At 37.1% G+C, this 24,408-nt stretch overlaps 1 protein-coding gene and 1 long non-coding RNA gene across 9 annotated transcripts in view; one reads left to right on the top strand and one right to left on the bottom strand.

Annotated features, from left to right (window-relative positions):
* The first annotated feature begins 13,154 nt into the window (after positions 1-13,154).
* Lclat1 (lysocardiolipin acyltransferase 1) overlaps positions 13,155-24,408 on the top strand; it is a 103,117-nt gene continuing 91,863 nt past the window's right edge. For 5 of the 7 annotated variants that reach the window (XR_015453205.1, XR_015453204.1, XM_004839252.4 and 2 more), the window contains exons 1-2: positions 13,157-13,321; positions 22,794-22,992. Coding sequence is in view for 4 of the 7 variants with exons in the window: in XM_004839252.4 (XP_004839309.1) it covers positions 13,157-13,321; positions 22,794-22,992 (364 nt within the window). In the remaining 3 variants the exon portion in view is untranslated. Of the gene's footprint in view, positions 13,322-17,413; positions 17,572-22,793; positions 22,993-24,408 lie in introns of all 7 variants that reach the window. The other 2 variants (XM_021253685.2, XM_021253686.2) reach the window with 2 other exon arrangements.
* Positions 13,320-24,408, bottom strand: part of LOC110347935 (uncharacterized) — a 107,053-nt gene continuing 95,964 nt past the window's right edge. For both annotated transcript variants that reach the window (XR_015453207.1, XR_015453208.1), the window contains exon 3: positions 13,320-14,376. This is a non-coding gene — a long non-coding RNA (uncharacterized LOC110347935). The remainder of the gene's footprint in view (positions 14,377-24,408) is intronic.

Raw genomic sequence — 24,408 nt, 5'->3', positions numbered from 1 at the left:
TATCTCAACAGACTCTCAAAAACATTTATGGCGATTTTTGTCAAATAAAAACATCATGATGTGTCTTTATCTACCTTATTCATCTGATCTGGCCCCGTGTGACTTCTGACTCTTCCCCAAAACAAAATGACCATGAAAGGTAAACTCTGCATCAGTGCAGGACATTGAGGCATCCAGGACAGAACAACTGAAGACACTTGCGGAAGAGGACTTTCAGATCTATTTCAGAAAGTGGCTAGGGCTGGCTGTGGTGGCACATGCCTGTAATCCTAGAACTTGGGAGGCTGAGGCCAACTGAGGCTACATAGTGAGTTCAAGGCCAGCCTGAACTACAGAGCAAGACCCTGTCTCAAAAAAACCAAACAAACAAAAGAAAGAAAGTGGCTAGAATCCTTGAACAGAGGTATTCAAAGTGAGGAATGTTTTGAGGGACACTAATGGCAATGTGTCTTTTAAATTTTTAAAAAATTTCAACAACTACCCAGTCACTGTATTTTCTGATCATACCTTTGTGAGATACACACATGTGCACACACACACAGCATTTGGTTTTATGGTATTTTTTTTCAACTGAGAAGTCTACTCTAACACTGTCACCATTAGCTGGAGGTTCCCAGAGGTTCAGTGTCTGGGTGGTCATCCGACTTGAGTTCCGGAGAGTAGACCAGATCCTCTTTGGGGAAGGTAGTGGGCACATCTGTGCATAAGTGAGCCCTGGGACACAGGGGTCCCCACAGCCTGTGCACCTGGCAGCACTCTGCAGGTGTTGGCTCTCCAGTGGGACTGCTTCTGTCTCGGGTAGGGCCAGCAGAAGACTGCTTGTGACAAAGGTGATAAAATGAGGGTCATCAGTTGATCAAGAAGCTTGGGTGTGGAAGGGAGAGCAGGAATTACATTATACATTAGTACATGGCCAGCAAGGTAAGTACAGGTTAACATTTCTGGCAGGTTAACATTTCTGGCAGGTTCACTGAAGTATTCTGCTCTTGGCTCAAAAAGATTGTGTATCCAGCAAGAAGAATTTTGGGGACACAGGTTTCAGGAGGCTTTCTCTTGAGTCATGCTGCCCGGGTTTGGACCGAATGCCTTATCTGTCTTTCCCATGACTGCCCTCCTGTGATCTCTCTTCACGGTCATCTTGGAGATTCTTTTGATCTCTTGCCTATGTTCAATGTCTTGTTTCTGTAGTTCCCATCTCTCCTGCTTTTATTTATTCCTTGGTTTTATTGGAGCCCATTTTCCAGTCGCTTCTTGGGAAAAAGTTTGTATGAGAAGTAACATAGACACTTTGCATGTATGATAATGTTTTATAACCATTCTAGCACTTGATTGATAAGTGACTTAGTGGAAATAGTTTTCTTCAAAAGTTTGTGGCCATTTTTCTGTCTTCATCTTTTTTCTGATATGGCCACTGAGAGACCAAAGCAGATTTTACTTTTGATCCTTTGTATGTGACCTGTTTCCCCCTAGAAGTTTTATACAATGTTCTTTGTCTCCGCTGTTCTAAAAGTTACAGTAGGACACCTTGGTGGGTGTCTGTTTTCATCCTTTGTCTGGCTTTCAGTAAGCTCTTTTAGTGTGGAATGCCTTTTTCTGTGGTTCTGGGGAATTTTCTTGGATTATGTGTTGGTGATTTCTTCCCCTCCAGTTTCTCACCACTTACTCTTTGGGACTTGTATTTTGGTGTATGGGAACTTCTGTCTTGGCCTCTCATGTTCTTTCTGTGTTCTCCTTGACTTTTTAGAGGATTTCTCAGCTTTATTTTCTAACTCTTGTTAAATTTTTAGTTTGGGTAAATATTTTTGTTGTGTTAAATTTTCAATAGCTGTTTTATTCTCTGAATGTTTCCTTTGTCTGATTTTATTTTCTCACAAGAACATTCTATTCTTGTTTCCTGGATATGGTATGCTGCTTGTCTTCCCAAGAAATATTAAAGATAATTTTCTTCGAATTTCTTCTCCCTGGGTAGTTTGTTTCCTTCCATTTTTTTCTATTTATTTTAGTCTGTACTGTCATATTAACGTATTTCCTGAGATGCCCTCTCTCTGCTCATAATAAAAAGCATGGCAATTAAAAGCTTGCATAAGCTTCCTTTCTTGAGGCTGGGGATTTAGCTCAGTGGTTCTGGTGCCTGCCTTGCAAGCGCAAGGTCCCGAGTTTGATCCCCGGTCCCCCCCCCGCCCCCAAAAAAGCTTGCATGTAGGGAGGCTTATGGACTTGGGGGTTCCCTGTGCGTGATTTAGATGGATGGTTTTTTAGGGAACTCCTGTTTGTCCATGTTTTCATCTTTGCTCATGGCCCATTCAGTCCCAGAGAAGTGGTTCTGTTTTTCTCTCCAGAGCTGATCTGTTGAGTATGCTAGCCACTAGCCTTATGTGGCTATTTAAATGTAAATAAAATTAAATTAGAACTTCAGTTCCCCAGTAGCACCAGCTCAACAGCTGCCTGCAGCTGGTGGCTACCGCGTTGGACCTCAATTGTTCTTCATCATTGCAGAAAGTTCTGTAGGACAGCATCAGCCTAGGACTAACAGTCTTACTGCCAGCCAGGGGAGATAAATTGAAGTCTCAGCATTCAGGATTCATACATGCTCACTAAATTCCACTGTTCTTAGAGCAGATAACCATGCCCACCAGTGTTCTTACCCTAATCAAGAAGCCCTGTCTTGCCTTCACCAGAGACTGGACTTGTGGGTTTATGGTGGGATAGAGGATGGCTGTTAACCCAAAGTAGTGGGAAGAGAAAGAAGTCTAGAAACCTAATCCTCTAATTTTTTTTCGGAAGCTTCCACTTATCCCCATTTGTGTCTGGAAGTAGCTTGTGCTGCCAGTTCCTCATTCTGAACTTATTTGTTTTATTGGCCTTTTCAGGTCTGCCAAGGTAACACTTGATTCCCTGCTTTCTTTCTGGCTTTTAAAATGTTGTCTCTTTGGGGGGGGGATATTTTTATTTGTATGTATAGAATTTTTAAAAGTTTTTATTATAGTATTAGTAATGTTTTCTGAGAGAATAAAATTAATTAGATACTCTTTTGTTTTTGTTTTCTTTGAAACAGGGTCTCTCTTTGTAGCCCAGGCTGGCCTTGAACTCTCAATTCTCTTGCTTCAGCCTCCCAAGTATTGGGGTTACAGACATGGGCCACCATACCCAGCTAGTTAGGTATTTGATCTATATGTAGAACCTCTACAGATTTTTTTTTAACTGTTTCGAATTGTTGGAATTCTTTTATGAAACATCCATTTTTATCAAAATTAACATATAAGCAAATATACATATAAGCAAAGCTATATAAAAATATATATACATATAAGCAAAACCATGTAAAAATCAACTATAATGTATTACAATGCAGGTGTACAACTTTATAATGTACATAAAAATGGTAATCATATTCTAATTTTTGTAACTGCCTCGATAGGTTAACTCTCTGTTGTTCTAGGTGTCTTCTCTTTGCCCTCCAGATCTGCTCTTGTTGTCCATCCCAGATTTCTGACCTGTGGGACAGCACTGATCTCTGATTTCCACTTAGGTTTGGTCAAGGAGGATCCCCTAAGGCAGATAAAAGAATGGAAGAAGCTTGAGGAGCAGATACCTATTTCTAGGCAGCCTCTTTGTAGAGTAATCTTGGGTTTATCATGCTTTCTTATTGAAGTCAGTTTTTTTTATTTAACTAGAAATATATTTATTTACATAAAAACATATGTATACATTTTTTAGAATTTGACTTATACAGGCAAACAAAAGATCATAATATACATAATTCTTTGCAGTTTACTTACTGAATAACATTACCGATATCCTTTCCTATCAGTGTGAGTTACTTTATTCTTTTGAGTAGCTTAGTAGACCATAATATAAATGGTCTGTCCTGCCCTTATTGGGAGGGAGGCTTTATTATCTCCTGTTGTCCAGTATTACAAATTATACTTCAATGGACAGCCTTGTTCCCATATCTTTGTGCATTTCTGTGAATATTTCTGCATGGTAGAGATTTTGAAATATAGTTGTTAATTAAATATGCACTTTTCCATTTTGACAAGTTCTTTTCTTTTTCCTTTTCCTTTTTCTTTTTTTATCTTTTCTTTTGTGGTACCTGGGATGGAACTCAGAGCCTTTTCTCTGAGCTATCCCCCCGCAGCACTGTTTTTGTCTTAGGTTTTCTTATTTTGAGACAGGGTTTTGCTCAGTTGCCTAGGCTGGGCTTGAACTTGGGATCCTCCTGCGTGCACCTCCTAGAGTGCTCTGATTACAGGCATGCTCCATCACTTCAACCTGACAGATACTTTCTTATCATTTACCTAAAAGGTGGTACTAATGTATAATCTTAGTAGCAGAACAGAGAAGTACTTTCATGTGGAATATCATATTTTTATTTTTCTAATAAAATAATAGGAAAATGGTGTTTTCATCTTAATTTTTATTTCACTGATTACTAGTGAGCCTATCTTACAAAGAATAACAGTTTTTCATTAGAAAATCTAGGGAAAATTTGTTTATTAAATACACAAGAATGTTTATATATGTATATCTAAATATATAAGTTGTTTTTCATTTTTCTTTCTTGAAAAGCATGGGGAGTTTCCAGAGCTTCATATTTAGTAGAGCAGAATGCAAGAAATGGAACTTCAGCATAAAGAGATTGTCTGGTTTTGTAGGTACTTTATTTTTTTATTTATTTTTTGTTTGTTTTTTTTTTGGTACCGGGGATCGAACTCAGGGCCTTGCACTTGTGAGGCAGGCGGCAGCACCACTGAGGTAAATCCCTGGCCCATAGGTACTTTATTGACCTCTCATCTTATGAATAAATGAATTTGCAATTACTTAAAAGTATTCTTATATATTTTCTTTACTCATTATTTACTTTTTTGCCTTTCAGTCTTCTGTTGTCCCTAGTTCTGTCCTCTTTCCACTTTATTTCCTGGGCATGCCCCTGGCTCTCGGTCCTTTCTCTCACCTATTTCCATATAAACAGTGTGGGGGACTTGTAATTAAGAGAACCAGATCTCTCACTTCCTCACCTGTAAACGCCACTAACATAATCAATACCTATACTTGAGGCTTTTGTTTGGATTAGAGGAGAATGTAGAGTGCCTATTTCAGGATACACTTGACATTATCAAGAGATATGGGAAGGTCCTTTTGAAACTGCATATTTATAAACCCACTAGAGCCTATCACTTCCCCAGGAAGCACATATGAAGTTAAGTACAATAAAGGCCCTTTGGGAATTAGGATACTGCACAGTTATTAATTACTAAAATGATTTCTCTTTTTTGATATCAGCCTTGCTGAACTTCAGCAGAATTGCAGATTACCTCCATGTCATGGGCCTCTGGGGTGTTTATAAATGGTTGAATCTGTAGGGATTAAATATGTAAGTACCAAGAGCCCTCTGTAAAGTGCCTGGCAAATATTAGGTGCTCAAAGAGTTACTGGTATCCAGCATTTCTGTGTTAGCAGAAGCTTCAGAGAGATATTCCCCCCAGCCTCTTCACTATACAGATGAAGGATCAAGCTAAGGAATGCGGTCACAAGCATCTCACCATTGAGCTCTTGAGCTGCCGTTGAGGTCTGTGTCTGTCCTGGCTTAAAGACTTCTGATATCAGTATCTTTGACTCTTGGGAGTTTTGCCAGCAAGTCCCATGCACTGTCTGTTCTAAAGTCCAGAGAAGGCCCTTAACAAAACCAGTCTATACACTGATCCAGTCCATATCATGTCTACATTTACCCTAAAACATGAGTCATATGCTTTAGTTTTTTGCCCAGCCCTACCTGGTGACAGACTAAAGGTGGTATTCATGGCCCTTCTGACCTGGGTATGTGGAACTTTCTCCCTTGTAGTTTCTTGCAGGCCACTGGTTCGTACCCTGTACCTCTATATCTCAGTAATATTTAATGAGTAGTTCCCTAACTAATCACTTGATGTTTCAAATTTCTGTGATTCTGCATATTTTGTTTTACTACCTCAAATAGTTTTTCTGCCCTGCCAACCACTTGTCCTCCAAAAGGCCAGTGTCTTTAATCCTCCTTCGTGGAGTACGTCCTCCCTTGACCCTAACACCATTTGCACACCTCACATACCCCTGTTGCTGTGTATATGTCACTGTGCATTGCTTTTGCTTGTGCACTTAGCTTCCTGTGAGGGTAATGCTAGTTGTTAACACTTGACATGTGAGGAATATAATGAGAGTCTATGAAGTAAAATCTGGTTCCTTCTTGTGGAAGAACATGTAGGTTTCCCTAATGTCATCAACCCTTGTGAGGAATATCCTCCCACATTGTCATCCTCCAAGAATGATGTGTGCAACTGAATAGGAAGCCTAGCTAGGCCCTGTCTTGGCTTCTATACTGTTTTGGCTGTTGTTTGGTATTGCGGCCATTTAAGCCAGAGATACTTTGATACCATGGGCAAGCGTCAGAATTAGACTCACAGGCTGAACTAGGAAGTTAGTGGAGTGAGTGGAGAGTGTATTAAGTTTCTGAAGGAAAAGTTTTTGTTTTTGTTTTTTTTTTCAGAAAAAGTTGTTGAATTACACTTGAAGTAGCCATAGCTTTTCAAGATAATCTGCAGTTTGCTTCTGTGTCTGTATTTGGCTGTAAAATAGATATGCCATTTTTAAAACTTTTTTTTTCTGATAGCTTTTTAAAGAAATAACATACCAAATTATACAAAGAATGTACAAAAATAATGTTAAATGGAGGTGTTCAATTACTTTTCAATGGTATGTCCTTTTTATTTTAAAGGATTGTAAAAGATTATATGTTTAATTTACTAGGTAAGTAACTGGACTTTCCTCTCGTGGAAGTTGATAACCCCCGTTTCTACTCCCTGTCCCTGTTTCTGTGTGCTATATGTTGTGTTAGGGGTTACAGGAAGACAGTGAGCTTCCCCATTGTTTGTCACTTTTCTGTCACTGGGGCCAAATTCTATACCTGATCCTTGCAACTGAAAGAGGGAGAGGTGTATTTTGCCTCAGGGTTTTAGAGGATTTAGTGTGTGGTGGTCCGCTGGCTCTGAGGCAGGAAACTGATGGTAGAAGGGTGTGGTGGAGGACAGCTGATCACCTTGCAGCACAGAAGCAGAGAGAGGGGAGAGCCAGGGACAAGAGCGCACCCTTCCAGGTCAAGTGCCCAGGGGCCCATGCAGGCCTTCTGACCAGGCTCTGCCTCCACAGCACATTCAGCTCCTGAGCTCATTGCTGGATAAATCCACTGATGAGCACAGCACCTCAGTGATCCAGTCACCTTCCAATCTCTGAACAGGAGATTGAAGGCGCTCTCTCTCTCTCTCTCTCTCTTTCTCTCTCTCTCTCTCTCTCTCTCTTTTGAGACAGTCTCACTATGTAGTCCATGGTGGCCTCGAACTCATGGTGATCCTCCTGCTCAGTGGTGGGATGACAAGTGTACCACCATACACGGCATTTGGAGGGGATATTTTAGGTCTAAACCATAACATTCAATAAATTCCTGTGAACTTCTAAAATTCAGAATAATTTTTGTACAAGGTATTAAAATTTTGCTTTAGAATTGTAACACCTATATAGTATTATACTTTTAAAGTATAAATTACAAAATTGTATCTTCTTTTAAAAAGAAGAATAGTGTTTTGTTGACTGCCATTTTAAGTTAGCAGTATGAATCACACAATAAACTTAAATTGTTATCTTGATATCTACCACATATTACCAAATGTACAGTGTACCACACATTACCAAATTTTTTTGTTGGTACCGGGGATCAAACTCAGAACCTTGTGCTTCCAAGGCAGGTGGCGCTACCACTGAGCTAAATCCCTGGTCCCACATTACCAAATTTAATAATGTTCTATATTTATATATAATACCACTCTATGATTTAATTAAAATGGTTAAACATTTATAAGTGAAATCTATACTTCCTGCAAGTGCAGTTATACATTGGCACTTCATTACAAGGAAAACCCATTTCATCATTTAAGAATAACTCATTGATCATGAAAATAAGTTTTTAAAAATGGATAAATTTTAAAGATTAACATACAGATGGGTGAAAGAGAAATATTAACTAATACATGAATATTCCTTTTGGATGAGTTCCATGGGATAGGCTAAGTAAGGTTTCTTAAAATAAATATTGATTGCAATTTAGGCTAAAGATGCTTTTTTCCTTTTCCAGTAACCTACAGAGGCATGCTGCATTGCCCCAGAGATCTTTGAATTCAACATTAGAATAATCTCTCTGGTAAGTTTTATTGCTGATTTGCATTATTATCTGTCTGCACGTGTCTTTGAATGGTAAAGGCTTGGGGAAGAGGGCTTCAGGGCTGATTTCTTGATCCCTTGATCCTATATTTCAATAAGAGCTTCACTGCCAATCTCTATTAATGATATTCTAATAAATCAACCATATCTGTAGAAGAAACTGCTAATCCTAGTCTGTGAGGTCAGTTTCTGTGGTACTTCAGATTTGGTTAAAGCTTTAAAAATCCTAAATAACAAATTCAAGGTTTGATTTATTAACTTTTTAAAAAGTTTTCTGAAGTATTTTCATAGAATCCAAAATATTAATCACCTAGAATATTTCTTGTATTACTTTGTCATCTCTTACCAACTATTGCCGCAAACTTTTAAGAAATTTGTTGAAAATAGGTTACGAAGCATTCAGTGATTTGTTGATCTCTTACTTGAAACATTGGAGTTATATTTGTTGGAGTAAGGGTGGAAGGCAATAGTGAAAAGAAATTATAGATGATGGCTGAAATTTGAGGATGAAGTAGACTGTTTTGAAAAATTGTAATGTGCTAAAAAAAGGATGTTGTTAAGCACTATTTTTTTTTAACTTCTGAAACAAAGTAATGTGAAAACTAGCTTTTAAGTATCACTTATATTACCAAATCTTCATAGTCAGATCTCATTCAAAAGATGTTGGAATACTACCTCAAGAAATAAAGTATTGTTTAAGGCCGGGGATTTAGCTCAGTGGTTCCGGCGCCTGCCTTGAAAATGTAAGGTCCCGAGTTCGATCTCCGGTACCAAAAAAAAAATAAAGAATTGTTTAATGTTGTAGTCACTTACTATAGTAGATACCTAGCAGCAAAATTATTTGAAATTCTGCTACTTTGTGACCATTGTGTTTTTTGTTCTGTAGATTTGCAAAGGAAAGGCCCATTTTGTTGTTATGAAACACTGTCAAAGAGTATCATCCTTCGAAGTAACTTTTACTACCATTTTGGGGGAACTTTTTTTATTCTATATCATTGCTTACTATCAGCCCTCTGAACTGTGATTTTTTATGACAGATACTTTTCTCAAGTGATGATAGCACTCTTGGCTACAATGAAAGATTTCATTCTTTAGTGTTGCACTGAGACAATAATGCCTTCTTTAGAATTTATATTTCTAATAAATTAAGGCTTTTTTTAAAGGAGGACTTTGATGTTCTATTAAGGATATCTCAGAATTAAAAAAAAAAGCATAGTGTAGTTGACTGAGTGCGGACTCTAACAACATATTGCTTGGAGTCAGTCCCACCTTTACTAGTTGTGTAAACTTGAGCTTTACTAGTTGTGCTTTACTACTTGTGTAACCTTGAGCAAATTAACCTCTTGTTGCCTCAGTATCCATATATATATATAGATAGATAGATAGATAGATAGGGGCAATGAATACCTACAGCATGGGATTGTTGTTACTATTAAACAAGTCTGTGGATGTCAGATAAGTGCCTGGAATATTTTTAAAGCTACATAAATTTTAGGTTATTTTAATTGAAATAATACAGAAGTACAGAATTCCCCTAGTTACAGATCATAATGAATATTTTCTCCAATTTTATCTCACGCAGCATAAGTTGGTTTATTTTTGGTACTGGGCATTGGACCCAGGGACACCTTACCACTGAGCTATATTCCCACCATGTTGATTGGTTGACTCATTGACTGACAGTGTCTTGATCGAGTTGGCAAGTTGCCTAGGCTGGCCTCAAACTTGCAATCCTCCTGCCTCAGCCTCCCAAGTCACATAGCATAATTTTTAAATTTAATTTTTAATCTACAAACAGCATTGTATGGTCTTGGGAATGTAGATCAGCATGCATGAAGCCTTGGCACCGAAAACAGTAGTTTGTGTGAGTTTTCCCCCAGTATCCAGTCTTGTTACCACCATTGCAACCACGAGACAGAACAGCTTCCTCCGCCCCAAAACCTCCCTGTGCAGTCAGACTTTCTCCCCACCCTTGACCTTTGCCAACTGCTGCTCTGTTTCCCTCTCCTGTAGGTTTGTGTGACCCAGAATATCATATAAAATAATGTCCAGTTTTTAAAAAGTTTTTCTTGGGCCCAGCTTCTTTCACTCAGTACAGTGCTGGTGAGATTAACTCAAGATGCTGCATGCCTTGGTAATTTTGCCTTTACTGCTCAGTAATATTCTGTTTTACAGATTTCTTGTAGTTTCTGCCCACCTCTGACTAACAGTTGGGTTATTTCCAGTCTTGGCACTTGGGAATAATGTTGCTATGGATAATTATGTAGAGCACTTTGTGTCAACCTTAATTTTCATTTGTCCCAAATATTCAGTTGTGGAATGTCTGGGTTATGTGGTAAGTATAGATTAAACATTTTAAGAAACTGCCCGATTTTCCAGAGTTGCCATTCCAGTTTGCGTCCTCACCAGCAGTGTGCGTGAGTTCAGGCTACTCATTGTCAGCACTTGACAGTGTCAATTGTTTGTATATTCGTGATTTTAATTTTAGCTGTGCCAAATAAGTACCCTGTCAATCCCTTAAAACTTGAAAGAAGATACAGGAAAAGGCTAGATTAAATTCAAAGCCAGGGAGGAACTCATGAGAGAGAAACCGTTTGTGAGATGTGTAAGAGCTTTGGCAGTGTCTGTCACACTCACTGTCCCGTCCCCAGGTGCCCAGCACGTGTTTGCCACACAGAAGGGATCTCTCTGTGTTTATTGAATCCTCAAAAGCGAATAAATGGTTAAAAGATTGGGAAAGAAATCATAGAATGGAAAAGTAATTTTAGCTTGGATTTGGTCTGGATAATCTGTGTGTTTGTGTGACAAAACCCTTTGTACCTACTTAAGCCTTCACTTGAGTACACGTTTGAAGGTTAAGTTGGCATCCTGAGTCTTGGCTGTTTAGTGTGAGGGAGGCAGCGTGATACAGAGGAAGAAACCCTAGGCAGAAAAGATCCGATGCTGTCGACTGTCCGTGTCCATCTTAACTCTCCGTGGGCCTGTTTCTCTCTGTTCAGGGCAAAAGATTCCATCAGATGATAGCTATGGGAACTCAGGGAGTGGAGGAGAGGCACAGGAGAGCCTGCGCTGGGGGAAGCGGTGTGCCGTGATGGTGAACTGACAGGGAAAACAGCAATAGAGAAGCTTTTCGAGTAGAGTAGGAGCGTTGCAGGAGCTTTTTCTTTTTTGAGGGGAGGGAGGAAAAGAAAGTAGGGGTCAAGAATATTGAAATTACCAACAGAGAAGCTGCCTTAGGTGTCTTTAGCCTCAGAGAAAGGGAGGCAGAGGATGTGCGGGAACTCAGGCCTCACAGAGCCTACTGAGGGCTAGAGCCTTTGGCCTGCTGCTTCCCGAGGGTCTTTTTCACCATCTATGCTGCTCAGTCCTTAAGGTTGCAAAAATCCAGTTCTTAGTAGATATCTGTTCTGTTTGTGCTTTGAAGGATTTTGTATGTGCAGTCAAGTATTAATAAGAGTTTTTTAAAAAAATATACTTAGTACCCAGATAAACACGATTCTGTGTTGGTAAGGGATTGACCTGTTTTGTCGTTTGACATTTTTAAAAACTACCATGACATTTGAAATTTTATTTGTTCTTTGTTGTGACTCTTTTTAAAAATTGTAGGAGTCTTGATCTCTGGAATACCTTTTTTAATATATAAATTTTAAGGCTGTTATTGTTTTCATAGTTCCAGTGTTTCCAACAATTTTATTATCCTGAAGCAGAATATAGTTTTGCTCTAATGTAGTCTAGATTATAAAATCAGATGTTTGATTTTTCATTTTAAACTGTTACCATTTATTTAACAATATCCACGTTATGTTCTGCTTTTGAGGACTCCCGAATGTAATTATTGGTAAATACCTTAGGAAAGACAGTGAAGAGTCCGACTTCCACTTATCCCATCAGCTGATAAAGAGCTAGTTTGTGGTAGGTGCTCAGTTATTTTTAGAGTGTAATGTAAAGAATAAACATTGATAGGTTGAAGAAAAATTTATTTTTATTTTAGTGCACTCTGTTGAACTCCCATTGTTTTTAGGTGTCCTCACCCCAAGGAAGCTGTTGGGCAATTCTTTGTCCATTATTTCTGCTCCTGGGTAGAAAACAACTGTGGGCATTTAAGATTTTATGTTAGGTAACATCCTGCGAAAGAAGACACATTATTTCATGATAAATACTAATAATGATTAAAAAAAGTTTTCTGAAACTAGACAGCCTCCCTCTCGTCCCTGGGAGATGAGACATTTATTCTGCTGAGAATATAAATTTCTAATGTAGTGGAAACTTGTTAGACCTATAGAACACATTGGAGGGGTACTGCCATGAAATTTAGGCTCTTGGATTTTTATCAGAACTTTTTCTGTAACCCTCTTATTAAAGATTATTATAACTGCTCTGGTGTGAAAAACTGAAAGTGTAAAAAAGGTTGAAAATGTATAATTGATAATGTGAAATAGGAAGAAAAGGTCTGAAGGAGTAGGGGAAGTGGGAGGGGTAGGGGAAAGGAAAGAAGGGAAAGGAAAAAATAGGAGAAAAGGAAAAAATGGAAACAAAGTCTTTGTAAATAGGGAAGGGTGGAGGGGGTGAAGGGAGGGCAGGGGAAGGAGATAAAAATAAGAACCAAGACATATCATGTAAAGGTACAAGATCCCAATAATGAATGTAACTATTGTATACCTAAAATGTACCAATAAACTTAATGGGAAAAAAAGATTATTATAACTGGGTGTGGTGGTACCTGCCTGTAATCCCAACATTGGGGCGGCTGAGACAGGAGGATCACACAGAGTTCAAGCCCAGCCTGAACTATATAGTGAGACTCAGTCTCTAAAAAAAAAAAAAGGATTATTACTGTATATGCCTCATGCTAATATGGAATTTGAGCAATTAATGGATAATAACAATATATCCTTTTGTTATCTCTTTCAGAATCATGGTGTCATGGAAAGGAATTTACTTTATACTCATTCTTTTTTGTGGAAGCTTTTTTGGCAGCGTTTTCATGCTGGGTCCCTTCTTACCTTTGATGTTTGTAAACTCATCTTGGTATCGCTGGATCAACAACCGCCTTGTTGCCACATGGCTTACACTACCCGCGGTAAGTTACACACTGGAGGAGAAGGCTGTCTGCCTGTACTAGAGCAGTTTAACGTATTGGTTTGGTTTTGTTAGAGTCAGATTTGGTTGTAGAAGAAACATAAGTTTGTCATATTATATAAGGGAGCATGTTACACTGTAAAGGGGAAAACATAAAAACTAGAGAGTAATAAAAATATTTCATACTCTTAAAATAATATTGAAAATTAGGAGCTTTTTTCCATATTCATGGTTTTCTTTTTTTCCGTCATTGAGGCATACATTACATAGGGTAAAGGACCCAAATCTTAGAGGTCTAGATTGAAGAATTTTTCCATGATTAATTTTTACATAATTTATTTTGCATTTTCATTTTGTTTTTTTACAAGATGAAAACATAAGATTCATATAGCAAACTTTTTTTTTGTTAAACTTTCAACATTGATGTGATTGATTCAATTCTTCCCAGTATGGAAATGTGATTTCCTGTCTGTTATACTAGGTTAACATCTGTAAGGTCAAAGTGCAAATTAAGTGTGTTTTAGAGGCTTGCAACACATGGGCACTCTCTGCAAAGTCATGCGCACCCCTCTACGCCTGAGCTGATGACTGTCAGATTGCAGCCTCCTTACCACCCTCCCTTGGGAGCGACTTCAGTCCTTCCTGCTGCCGCTCATCAGTAGGGCTCGCCTGTCACCAACCCCTGCCTCAGCCCAGTTGAGTGAGCTGTGTGCAGTTGTTTTTCCCTTGGATAGTCAGGGTATATTTCCTGAGCAACAGCTGGGACTTGATGTTATACTGGATTTATTGATCTGTCCTGGAAGAGAGGCAATGAATATAGTACCTGAAAAAGAAAACGAGAGAGGGAATACTTGGGAAAGGATCTTCCTTACCTGTTTATTTTAAAGTGAGTTGCCTGTTCCCCTCAGGCTGCAGGCAGACTGCCTTTCCTTGTGATGTTGTCGTGATGAAAGCATGGAGGTAGTGCTGTAGCCCCCTCAGATGGAGGCTGATTATTTCCAGAATGGTTGGTGTGGGTTTCCCACCTTTGTGAAGGAGATTTTTCTGAAAAGTCTCCTGCAAATTGAATGTTAATAAATCACTCACAATGCACTCTTTTTTTCATATTTTAAAAATGAATCCTGTGGTGAATAATTTTATAAATTGCATTCATTCCCTGGTACAAGTCACTTATATTTTTAAATTTTTATTCAGATATATGTGTTGTATGAAATGTGAATACTGCTCAACTAAAAGTGATTCTCTCCCTCCTCCCTCTTCCCTCTTGTCTTAGTTAACCTTCTCGTTGCTCAGACAAAAATACCCAACACCCAGAGTTAAAGGCAGAAAGGTATGTTTCCCCTCACAGTTTGCAGAGATTTCAGGTCATAGCTGGCTGGCTCTCAGGCAGGGTGGCAGGCAGAAGGCACTGCAGAGCAAGCAGGCTGAAGGCAGCAAGCGACAAGCAATCACAGTAGCCCTCTTTCTCCCCCTTATATTCTGTCCAGGCTGCTCGCCCTTGTGGCGGGTACCATTCATTCCCAGGGAGGGCCTTCCATTATCCACTCTCAGAACTACGCCAAACCAATCAGTGGATAATTTAGTAATCACACACCCTTAATCCCAGCATCGCACACTGTAGATCCAGCCACCTCTGAAAAGCCCCACCTATGACTGCATGAGGCTTTGGGGGGCATCTAGATACAAGCCGTAACACCTCTCTTCTTTCCCCCTTTTCTAAACTTGTACTTAAACTTGTCTGTTCCACAGGTACAAAGAAATGGATGCAAGTATACTGGTAAATAACAAATAACCATGGTATGGTTGCATATTTAACTCAAATGTGAGAATTAGGATATTCTATTAAAAGGAAAAATAAAATAAAAATCCAGGGGTAATGATGATAATAGCTGTTGATCAGTTAGTTAGGTGGGAGATAGCTAAGTGTTTAAGGATGACTTCCTTTCCGATGCTACCATTATTCCCATTTTATAGAAAAGGAAATAGAAACTTTGAGGAATTAGATAACTAGTCATAAAACCAATGCCACTAATGGGATGACTTTCATTGGGAAAGTTTGCAAGTAGTCATAGAAAGCCTTTTTCTTGCTAGAGAAGCCAAAGACATTTGCTTGATTACCTGGAACAAAGTATATATTAATAAATATTTGCTGAATAAGTGGATAAAGAAGATTCAAGGTCAAACCTTGGTATCAGAATTGTGTTGACTGCATAAAGTGAGCTGTGCAGTGTTAACCTCTGTTCTTTGAAAGCATTTGTATAAAATTGGTATTTTTTTCCTTCTGTCTTACAGAATTTATTGGTTACACTGAGTGGAATTTGCTTTGTGGGAAGAATTTTGATAATGAATTTATTTTCCTTAATAGATATTGACCTAATCAGACTTTACTTCATATTTTGTCAACTTTGGCCAGGCATGTTTTTCAAGAAATTTTTATATTTTCATCAAGGTGTTAAGTTTTAGGCATTACATTTTCTTTGTAGGATCTGTAGTAATAACAGCCTATGTATTTCTGGTATTGATAATTTCTTCTCTTTTTTTCTTAATCAATCTTACTAGGAATTTGTCAGTTCTTTTGACTTTTTCAAAGAACCATCTTTAGCATTATTGATTTTTTTTTTCAGTTATTATTTCATTGACTTATTTCCTTCTTGGGGTTAATTTGCCCTTCTTTTTGAAGCTTTCTAGAGTAGAAACAAGCCATTAATTTAAAATATTTCTTCTTTTCTAATAATGTTTAAGATATACATATTTTAAGTATTGTATTAGCTGCATTTAACAGATTTTTCTGCTGTATTTTACTTTTATTTTTCAGGTTTTTTACTTTGGTTTTGGGAAGGGGGTTAGTACTGGCTATGAAACCCAAGGCTTTGTGTGTGCTAGGCAAGCACTCCTACACTGGGCCTCATTGCCAACCCTTGGTATATTTTCTGCTATGACCATATTCTCCTTTAAATCACTAGGTTATAAGTACCTTTTACTCTGTCAGGGCTGGAAGCAGAATTCATCCTCCTTATAGAAGGATTTTTCTTTTCAACTTTTGTGGATTGCAAAGGCAGTCAGCAGGTTCTCGAAATGTTCTTCTGGCAACTTTTATTACATGTCCACCATGTATCAAGTACTTTGTTAGGATGCAATGATGAACAGGACAGGTGGGATCTGTCTTTGTGAAGATAATAGTCCTCTACCTAAAATATGTTCCTTAATTGTAGGTGACAGCTTGACCCAGTTTCTGGCTTTTGCTTGACTGAAAGACTTCTTCTTTCATAATAGAAGTTGACTTTCAGGCCATGAATTTTTAGTTACATTTTAAAATTAGCTTTAATCTAAAGATAGAAAGTCCAGTGTCTCACTGCAGCCCTCAAACAGATGGTTTAATGTAAAATACTCATTTTATATTGTTTGACCATTATCATTCTCTGATTTAAAAGGTATTTTTCATGTCATATTTATATAACGTAAAATAAACATGCTATTTAGTTCACATAAAATTAACCTTCACAAGAATATATTTCTATAAAGTAATTTACAGCCTGTGCAATTAATAATGCTATTTATGGTCATTATAAAACCAGAGACATTTTGTGTTGGAGACATTTGATTCTTCCTGTCATTTACTCCTCCCCATTTTTTATTGGTGCATATTGGTTATACAAATGAATGGGTTTTATTTTGGTAGATTTTTATGTGCATGTAACATACTTTAATTATTCCTCCCATCATCCCCCTTCCCTACCCTCTCTCCTTGTGTCACATGTTAGGGGGGAGTATTCAGTGTATTCAAAATATTTTGAATAACACCTTTTTGTTGTTGTTGTTTTGGGTTTTATCACCTGTAAAATAAGACATTGGAGCAAATGATCTCTGAGGTCTATTCTATGTTCAAGGTCATATTTCTCATTATAAAGCAAACAATTAGAGGTAAATGAGTTTTGGGGGGTAACAATCATATATTGCTACCGTACTTCATTTTTTTAATATCATCAATTTCCACAGTATATATAATATTTTGATTTTGAATCACATTTTGGCTGAATCTTTCTGCAAAATTGAGAATTTTCTTGTAGTTATTACATTGGCTTACTACTTTCAGGTCATTTGAACTTGGCCAAGCTACTTAGCTTCTTTATAAACTGCTGCTTCTTCATCTCTACAAAAGAATGTACTAATACTGCCTGTCTACCTCAGAGAGTTATTGTGATGACTGAGCTAGTAAATTTATGGCGTTTTTAACCATATGCCTGGTATCTGGTAAGTATACGGTAAATATTTAGTATTATATTAGTTTTAGGTAATAGGCTAAATAGCTATTTCAAGGAAAATAAAAAATATAGTGGCTTGATTAAAGTAGAATTACATTTATTCTCAGGTCCAGGTTGGCTGGGTAGCTCTGCCCCCTGCTGTTGTCAAGGAACTCAGATTCCTTCCATCCTGTTATTCCACCTAGCCTGGCTCCTTTTTTTCTAGGTAGCCATGCACACAGTTAAAACTCTTACTCTGGAAGAAGTGCTGGATTTTACTGGAAAGGTTACTGGATAGGCTGTGCAACAGCTGCTTCTACTGCTGTTAGTTACTCCACCTAGCTTTAGTGGTATCTTAGCAGAATTGCATCATATGTGTATTTATACATGCCCTGAGCTGGAGGAAGAAGGAGTCAACAAAGAAGAAAAGAAATTTTCTCTGCTTTGTGGGAGATGGAATGGGAAGTAGGAGTAGTTTCCTGCTGTTATTCTGATGTTAAAGATAGTTCTTTTTTAAAACAACTTTCAAAACTTCACTTTGGTGGTCAGCTGGACAAAGAGCAGTCTGGTCCAACATTGGGAAAACTGGCTGAGCTGGACTTAACTATAGTGTGCTGAGCTCTTTTGAGGTACATTCCTATGAGATTTTCAGTGGTAATTTCAGCTATTTGTGACTTTTATCCTATTAGCTGATTTGAAAATTTTTTGTATTGGTCAGGTTGCTGTACTGCCATACTATGAAATTGGTATACATTTGAAAAACTACCACCCAACTGTTCAGTTCAGCAGTCACAGCATGTCAGGGAGAGAGTTGTTAAATTCATTGAGGTCTTAATCTACTATAGCTAGGGTACAAAAAATTGATGTTCCACTTTTAAATTAGTAATTATCTCTGTTAAAAAATGGAGAAAGCTGTTAAGGGTATCTTATCACCTTGTATTTCGTACTTTTGTAAGATGCTAAAGAGGTTTTTATTTTTTTATTATTTATTTATTTATTTTGGTACTGGGGATCGAACTTGGGTCTTTGCGCTTGCATAGCAGGCGGTGAAAGGTTTTTATTTTTAAGCACTTTTTATTTAGAAGAAATTTAATCAATAATTTATTCTTTTTGTAAGCAATCTCAAACAATTGAAAATAATTTTTCACTAAAGATAAAAGAGGCTAAATGGACTTAAAATAATTTTTGCTTCACAGATACAATCAAAATGATCTCTTTTGTAAGCTCTTGTGCATTAAAATTATTTTGTTGGCAAGATTTTTTCCTGTCTTACTATTTTTAAGGAGTACATTTTCATTGTTAAGTGAGGCATAACATTCAAAAAACATAAATTGTTTAGAGTCCTAGAATTAGATGAGACTTAGAGGTCTCATCCACCTAGCTTTGTTCATTTCATGATTAGATAGTTCTGTTCAATGTAATTAATATGATCAGGGTCAAATCCTGCATGTGCCCAGAGCAGTTTTGCTCCTCAAAATTCGGAGTCTTACCAACAGTTTCACTGTTAACTAATTACCTGGGATTGTAAAAATCACTTGGCATGAGAAAAAATTGAAAGTTCATTGTTTAACTTTCTACCCAGGGTAAAAATCTCTTTATAATATGCCAATACTATCCTAGTCCTAGAGTAACACAGATGTTCAATTAACACAGATTACTGGATATAATTTCTGCCCACACTGTTACTCTTAAGAAAGTGGGTACTCTGGGTCTGAAGAACATCTTGGGATTGCAAAGCCTTAAATGGGTAGGGATTTGGAGAAACGGGCCTAAGTTGAGCTTGAAAAGCCAAAGCTGACTTGGATGTGAGCAGTGTCGTAGAGTTGTTACCTCAGACCAGAGATGCATTGGCATGATGAGTGAGAACGAGGAGCATGAGGACAAAACTGATTCTCTTGATTATGAGAGGATTGTGGCACCTTTGTGTTTTTAGCAAGGTGGAACATTTGGAGGTAGTAATCGTGATATATATGTATAGAAATTGCATCTGTATTTGTAATTATACAAGAAATCTTTGACCAGTTAGGTAAAACTCATGAGAATTGTCACTCTTAATTCAGTAAAAAAATGAGGCATTATTTACTTCTGAAAATTAGTATTTCTTTTGAAGTTATCTTCTACACTAGAAATAGAACAAATCTGAGCATAGTGCCTTTTTCTAGTTTTTAAAAAAAATCTGGATTGAGTTCTAGAGTTCTTCAAAGACATTAAACTTTGTATGTGTTTTTTTGTTTTTTTGTTTTGGTACCAGGACCTTGTGCTTGCGAGGCTAAATCTCCAGCCAAAACTTTGCATTTGTGTAGTGTATATTTGTTATTCTGCCTTTGCAGGCTGGAAATAATGGTGACTAGATATGTCTTGTCTGGCATTAAAAATGAGTTTGAGATCTAGGATGCCTAAAAGATTATATATAACTTTCAGTCATATTCTAAAGAATGTTAGATGTCAGGGAAGAGAATGCTGTAAGGTGCTCCTGGACAAATAATGTCATATGTTTTATTTTGACATTTTTCATAATGAAAAGCAAAATATTATTTGGGAACCATAGGAATCATATGTTAGAAATTGTACATTGGGGTTAGAATTGAGTTTTGGTTTGTATAGGCTTTGACTTCTTTTAATTAGTGTAACACATAATAGTTAACAATTTTCTGTCACTTAAGTGAAGGGCATTCTGCATTTCACTTCTTTGCAAAAACTGAAAAGTATATCATACTCGGAAAGTAGAATAGATTTAATCCAGATTAACCTTGCCTGGTCACTTCGCATGCAGCCTTCAGGGTGAGACATGCAATGTAGTGATGTTTTGTCAGCTGACTGCTCTTTATACTTGCACGTAGAAAAAGAGATTTCTTCCTGTGTGTTCAAGCTTAGAAGGCTCTGCCGTTTTCCTCACCATCATGAAGTCTTTCATATAGGGATTTAAATGTCCAGAGACTTTCTGGAGTAGACCTTTTAGTTATTTGAGCAGTTATGGACCCATTTGAAAATCTGAAGAAAATGGTAGGCATTCTACTTAGCACTTGTGTATGTATTTACAAATGTTTGTATATAATTTCAAGAGGATTGCACGTGTATTGTCCTGTTTAAGGTTGTCCTTCTAGTGCATGAGAGATGCCAGGATAAATATCCATGATCTATAGTGAATCTCAGCCCTGGGAGGTAACTTACCAGGCACCTCTGAGTTATTTGCAGCTACATTAGCGCAAATGATCTTACTTTTATCTGTCAGGATATTAACACTCTGGCTGTATAACAACTTGGACATACAACACTTCTAATTTCTTTCTACATTTCTACATAGCAGCTTTTTTTTTTTTTTGGTTTTCTACATTTCTAATATGTGTCTTTAGCTTCAAAACATTTTTAACTCATTTTCTAAAGACAGGATGTAGTGCTCTCTAGCTAGCCAGTCTAGCTCTTGAAGTTTTTGTATAGACCAGGCTGACCTCCATGAATCTCCTGCCTAAGCCTTCCAAGTGCTAGGACTTTTCTTGATCTTGTTTATTCTAATGTTTTGAAGTCTTAGTCTGTTGTATCACAAAAAATCCTTTTTATTATGTAATGTGACAAACATCCTGAAAAGTTAATAAACATAAATACACCTTAGTGAATAATTTTGCATATAACTATCAACCAGGTCAAGAAGTAAGACATTGCTGGCCCTCCAGTAAGCTACCAGTCAGAATGCTCTTCTTTTTGGCAGATGTAGCGACTAATATGACTTGAAAGTTGTTTCTGGGTATGGTGGCACACATCTATAATCCCAGCACTGTGGGAGGCTGAGGAAGGAAGATTGCCAAGTTTAAGTCCAGCCTGAGTGATTTAGTGAAACCTTGTCTCAGAATAAAAGAAAGGAGTGGGGGCGCAACAGTACAGGGGCCCTGGGTTTCATCCCCAGTCTGTCTGTCTCTCTGTCTCTGTCTGTCTCGCTGTCTCACACACACACACACACGCACACAGATTTACTTTGTTTTTAAAAAAATTTTGCCATCTATATATTTGCCTCCAAGATTTCTTCCTCTTTTAGGAAGTCTAATATATGGATATTTATTGTATATGACCACTTTTGTTTTGCATATTGCTCTAGGTAGCTATAGTTTATTTTAATTATTGCATTATTTTCCACTTTATGACTATACCACAGTTTGTTTGTTGTCATTTGGAAAAGTAATCATGATATTGCCTAAGAAACTTTTGTTTTCTTTTTATCTGACTTGGACCAACTCTTTATTAGAAGTGAAGTCAGATAATAACCAGTATATTTATTATTTGTAAATAATTTGAAATTTAAATAAGAAATTGAGCAAAGTATGGGAAGTATGGGATGTACTTGTGGTCCCAGCTACTTGAAAAGCTGAGGTGGAAGGGTATATCTTGAGGTCTGGAATTCAAGACTAGCATGGGCAACATAGAATGATCTCATCTAAAAAATAAAAAGAGTGATTGAAATCAGTAAACAAGTTTATCTGTTGTTTTATTTTTAAAAAGTCCAGTCTATATTTTTCTTTTAAATATTTTATATATTTATATTCATGGCCATTACAAAAGTTAATTGAACAAATTACACAAACATTTGTACATTGTACTATGTGCCAGGCACCCTTGTAGGTGCCAGGACTATAGTATTTTATCAGACATATAGTTATTCTTTATTGTTAAAATTGAACACATGTGATTTTGGTTAACAAAAGATCATTGTACAGAAAAGTATAAAAATGAAAATTGAGATTCTGTTTCTTAGCCCTGTATCCAGTTTTATACTTTTGGACTGTCTTTTCTAGAAAAAAAATGAGTAATAATTTTAAATATCTAAATACCTTTAAAATGATACAATAGTGGGCCAGGGATTTAGCTCAGTGGTGCCGCCGCCTGCCTTGCAAGCACAAGGTTCTGAGCTCAATCCCCAGTATCAAAAAAAAAAAAGATACAGTAGAATCTTAATGTACATCTCTTGCATTTTTTCAATTTAAGAGATATATCTTGAAGATTTCAAGACTAGTATTTTTCTATTAGGAAATGGCCAGAAACTTAAATTGGTCAAATGGAAAAATAACATAGACCTTCTGTTCTCATTTTTCTAGACTAACCTCCCTTATTCTTTATAGAAATAGGAATCTTGGGAAATATGATTCTTCTATAAACTGTATTAAAAATCATAGTATGTATTTATAGGACATGATAAAACTTAAAACTTTAAATTGCTGTGCATGTGTATTGTTATTTTCTTAGGCATTGTTGGAGACCATGTTTGGTGTAAAAGTGATTATAACAGGTGATGCATTTGTACCTGGAGAAAGAAGTGTCATTATCATGAACCACCGGACAAGAATGGATTGGATGTTTCTATGGAATTGCCTGATGAGATACAGCTACCTCAGATTGGAGAAAATATGCCTCAAAGCCAGTCTCAAAAGTGTTCCTGGATTTGGTAGGTTATTTACATGTTACTTTAAATGGATCACTCATTTTATATGTAATATATCCACTGTAAAACTTAAACTCAAGTCTAAAAGCCCTTTGCATTTTTTCCTCACCAAGCTAAAAACAATCACAGTTGGATGTGTTTTGACAGATGACTTTATTTTAATCCATTTTTTAAAATTATCGTACTGTGAAAGAGGAAATAAACTATTCTCAAGGAAGTGAATATAGTTTCTGAGGACCACTGCTTTGAAGGATATAAATTAATAGCTCTGTAACTTTTTTGTTGGAGGTGGTTGGAACTGCAGACTGAGCCCTGAGCCTTCGCACTGAGCTAGATCCAGCTCTTTTTATTTTTTATTGTGAAACAGGGTCTTGCTATTGTTCCCAGGCTGGGCTCAAACTTGCCATCCTACTTCCTCAGCCTCCATCAGTCCTGGGATCACAGGCATGCACCACCATGCCCAGCTTAGTTCAGTAACTTTTTATTGTGCGTCATGTTTATGACATAGGTTAGAAACTGGTCTGTGTTTATGGTGAGATACTTGAAATTAACTGTTACACATTAATAGCAATAAAATACTTATTGGTTGCAGAAATTATACTAGGTGCTGATATTTTCTGAACTTCCCTAATCTTTTTTTTGATCTTTTTATTGTGCTTGTATACTATAACATTAAAACTCCTAGATATGTTTACTTTGAATAGTTAAGAATACATTTTTACTGTGTGTTGTAGAAGTAGGGTTATTTCAGTATCGCATGTCAGAATTTTCCATTTCTCGGCTTACAAGTTAATGTGAAATACGGGGAGGGAACAGACTATAAATAAATGCAAACCATTTATGAAGCATCTACTCTACTCCCTGACAGGCCTATTTATTACAGGATACTTCTGTGATTTCCCTAAGTAACATTTCTTATTTGAACTCTTGCCCTCTGAACTATGTGTTTCTCAGTGTACTAAAATGATTTCTGACTTAGACATTATTATCCTCAGTGTAAATTAGTACGGGGGTTTGTGGTTGATTTACTAGGTTTGTTCATGGATTTTCTTCTTGCTTTTAATTTTATCTTTGCCACTTTTCCAATATAATGGTCTCAGAGTAACCAGATTTCTTTATGGCAATTTAAAAAAATTGGCATAAAGTTTTTAAAATTGGCAACAATTCCCAGAGACCCAGAAAGCATTTTATAATCTATCCAAAGAATAAATAGTGTCATGTCTCCCATATGTTATTGGAGAATGTAGTGACTGTCCTCAAAGCTTTTAGAAGAGGCAGTGCAGACTTCACCTTTTCATGAGAGTTATGTCAAAAATCTCAGAATTTTAAAAGCTGGCACATTTCTAAAAAGGACTGATCAAGAAATAAAAGCAAAGCCATGTATTGCCAGTAGGGACAATGATAATGTCTAATTTATAA

This window comes from Heterocephalus glaber, unplaced genomic scaffold (assembly GCF_053883595.1).
Source record: "Heterocephalus glaber isolate CG9 unplaced genomic scaffold, H.glaber_assembly_v1.0 deba00001457, whole genome shotgun sequence".
Classification (NCBI taxonomy): Eukaryota; Metazoa; Chordata; class Mammalia; order Rodentia; family Bathyergidae; genus Heterocephalus; species Heterocephalus glaber.
This window is presented reverse-complemented; position numbering and strand designations above follow the sequence as displayed.